This window comes from Pygocentrus nattereri, chromosome 10, assembly GCF_015220715.1.
Source record: "Pygocentrus nattereri isolate fPygNat1 chromosome 10, fPygNat1.pri, whole genome shotgun sequence".
In the NCBI taxonomy this organism is placed as follows: Eukaryota; Metazoa; Chordata; class Actinopteri; order Characiformes; family Serrasalmidae; genus Pygocentrus; species Pygocentrus nattereri.
In genome coordinates, this window is record NC_051220.1 from 3202501 (window position 1) to 3205543 (window position 3043).

Consider the following 3043-nt stretch of genomic DNA (forward strand, 5'->3'; position numbering starts at 1 on the left):
AGAAAAGTAACTTTACAGCAGAAAGAAAAAACGGATGTTACTTTTAATGTACGTCAATGGAACCAGATGTTTTTCCATGTCATTGTGGCCCATTTCCTTTGCTCTGTTCATCACAATATTTATACACAATGTAAAGGACAACAGGCACTTCCAAATTATGTCAAAAACTGATAAACGACAAAAGCGGAGATACGAGGTTTTGTTCCGACAGCAGCGGCATCCTTTCACCAGCTGATAGCATGCATGGCTGTAGGCCGCAGTGATAAACCTGAATACAGAACACCATCATGGTGAGAATAACGTGTAAAATGCGTCCAGAAGTATCTTTTTAGCCCAAGACCATCATCGCTGTCCAAAGACAGAGAGAACCTCCAAACACGTTAATATAAAGACATTCTGCTTCTTAATTTGTAATGTTCAACAATGACAACACAGTACAGTAGAAACTAATAGAAGACAAGTCTTTGATTTGGACTCCCACACCCTTTCCCCTAAAGGTCCTATAATAAAACAGTGATAATAAACATAAGTACAAATAATAATAGGAAATAGATAAAAACATTGATGAATAGCAAATAAAATTGGCAGAACATGCAAACTAACTAAAAAATAAAATACTAAAAAGAATAAATGAATAAATAAAATAAATATATATATATGCACATACACATAGCCATATACCTCTACACCTACAGATATATATATACACATGTACATACATATACACATATATACATACATATACACACACACACACACACACACACACACACACACATATATATAACACACACACACACATATATATATATATATATATATATATATATATATTAAACCTTGTATCTCCAAAATGGTAACTTTACAGGGGAAGGAAAAAGCCCGCATTACTTTCAATGTAAGTCAATGGAACCAGACGTCTTTCCAAGTAATTTTTGGCCATTTATTTTGCTCCATCCTTCATGAAATTTACAAGCAATGTAAAGGCCAATATGCATTTTCAAATTATGTCAAAAACTGAAAATCGACAAAAATGGAGATACAAGGTTTTGTTCTGACAGCAGCGATATATGTGTATATATCCACACATACATACCTGCATACATACGCAAATAGCACCAAATAATACTGTTAGTAATTAACTCCATTATAGTATCATTAATACACCATTTCCAGATCAGTCACATTATTTTCATTATTATTATTGTTCATTTTTTTAGTAGTCACCCCAAAGGGGCCTGAGCCAGTCCAGCCTCAACCCACAAATTACAGGCCTGATACCAGGGCAGTAGCTAGTGTTAAGCATCGCATAGAAATCATGTGATGCATTGTAAAGAAACAGGTCAGGAGTCGCTTCAATGAGATGTTCGCAAACCCTCAAAATGTTGTAAAAGGTAACCAAGTATCAAAAAAACGTGTCCTTTAAACCCCTCTTATAGTGAACTTAATCTTTTCCATTTTGGAGCATTTCTAATGATGCATTCATCACGAAATTTTCCCACAGTGCAGGGCAGCTGCTGAGCTCAAATGATGGAGCGAAATGAAAATGGAGATGCTTCTTTTTCTTTGGACAGTGACGATACGCTCCGTCACAAAGAATGGGATTACGAGAAGACAACTAAACAAAAACAAGAAAAATTACTAGTTAATTCACAGAAAAATGATGAAACTGCTAAGAACACTGGGAAGGTATTGGGACAAAAGACTCTTCGATCTGTAGGGCTTGTATAAATTCACATTTATGACATTTGGCTGACATTCTTATCCAGAGCGACTTACAATTTGGTCATTTTACACAGGTGGGCAAAGGTGGTGTTGGGAGTCTTGCCCAGGGACTCTTATTGATATGTAGGGTGTATACCCAGGTGGGGATTGAACCCCAGCCGACAGCAGAGGTGTTACCCAGCACACTAACCAACCACAAATTGGAACTACGTAGCTATGGCATTTTACAAGATATAGTACATGGTACTAGACTTGCATTCGAATGTTAGTGCAATTGTTATGTTTTACAGTGTTTTGTAAGCATGTCTTGCGTCAATAGGGCTTCTGTTGTCTTCTAAGTCCAACAACACGTGTCCAAATTATTGTCTAGGACAATTTACTGTATGCCAGAGATGCAGCAGATAGAGTTTAGACTCAGATTAGGTTAATTGGAGTATTCCTTTAGGACTCTGACTTACCAACATGCAATGCACTCTTGAAGGCAAAACACAACCCTATACATTAACCTACATTTGGCAAGGACGACTTACCAGGTCTTCAACACGTAGCAGTCCCATTTCTGTTGTTTATTGAGCCCGCCGGTCTCTTTTAATTGCACTATTGTCCTTCTTGACTCTCTCTCTCTCTCTCTCTCTCTCTCTGTGGTGGTGAAGCAATAGTCCTGTGGCTCGTGTGGAGTCCCAAAGCAATTGACTCTGCTCTGTAACTCCGTCCTCTCATCTGTCATATATATATACCCACTCTCAGGGAGGGACCACAACAATGTGTCACAGTGAGATCATCTCTCTCTCTCTCTCTCTCTCTCTCTCTGCATGTCACTGCGCTTTGACCTCAGGCCATTCGTTACTAGTCATGACCACATCATCTGATGTCATCGCTTCAGCACTCTGAAGAACAAATTCCAGTGGCCTGAGGCACCTTCAAATGACCCCCTCCCCCTCACCCATGTACCCCGCCACCACCACCCCCCCATTCCAGTACATCCTACACCAGGGAGTCAGACTGCAGTCCTGAAGGCCACTGCAATCTCTCACTTACTCTTTCCCCCAGTATAACACCCCTGATTCAACTTAGCAGCCATTCATAAAGTGATTTAGCCAAGATCTTTACATTGTCCACTTTATCAGCTCCACTTACTGTACAGCTGCACTTTGTAGCTCTACAGTTACAGACTGTAGTCCATCTGTTTCTCTGATACTCTGTTACCCTGTTCTTCACTGGTCAGGACCCCCATGGACCCTCACAGAGCAGGTACTGTTTGGGTGGTGGGCCATTCTCAGCACTGCAGTGTGTTGCGCTGGTACAAGTGGATCAGACA

General features: G+C 39.9%; 1 protein-coding gene across 1 annotated transcript in view; it reads right to left on the reverse strand.

The window, feature by feature from the left end:
- Window positions 1-2418, reverse strand: part of ankrd1a (ankyrin repeat domain 1a (cardiac muscle)) — a 14347-nt gene extending 11929 nt beyond the window's left edge. Inside the window, exon 1 of the mRNA XM_037542243.1 lies at window positions 2256-2418. Coding sequence (XP_037398140.1) covers window positions 2256-2282 — 27 coding nt within the window. The 5' untranslated portion in view covers window positions 2283-2418. The remainder of the gene's footprint in view (window positions 1-2255) is intronic.
- Between the last annotated feature and the right edge of the window lie 625 nt (window positions 2419-3043).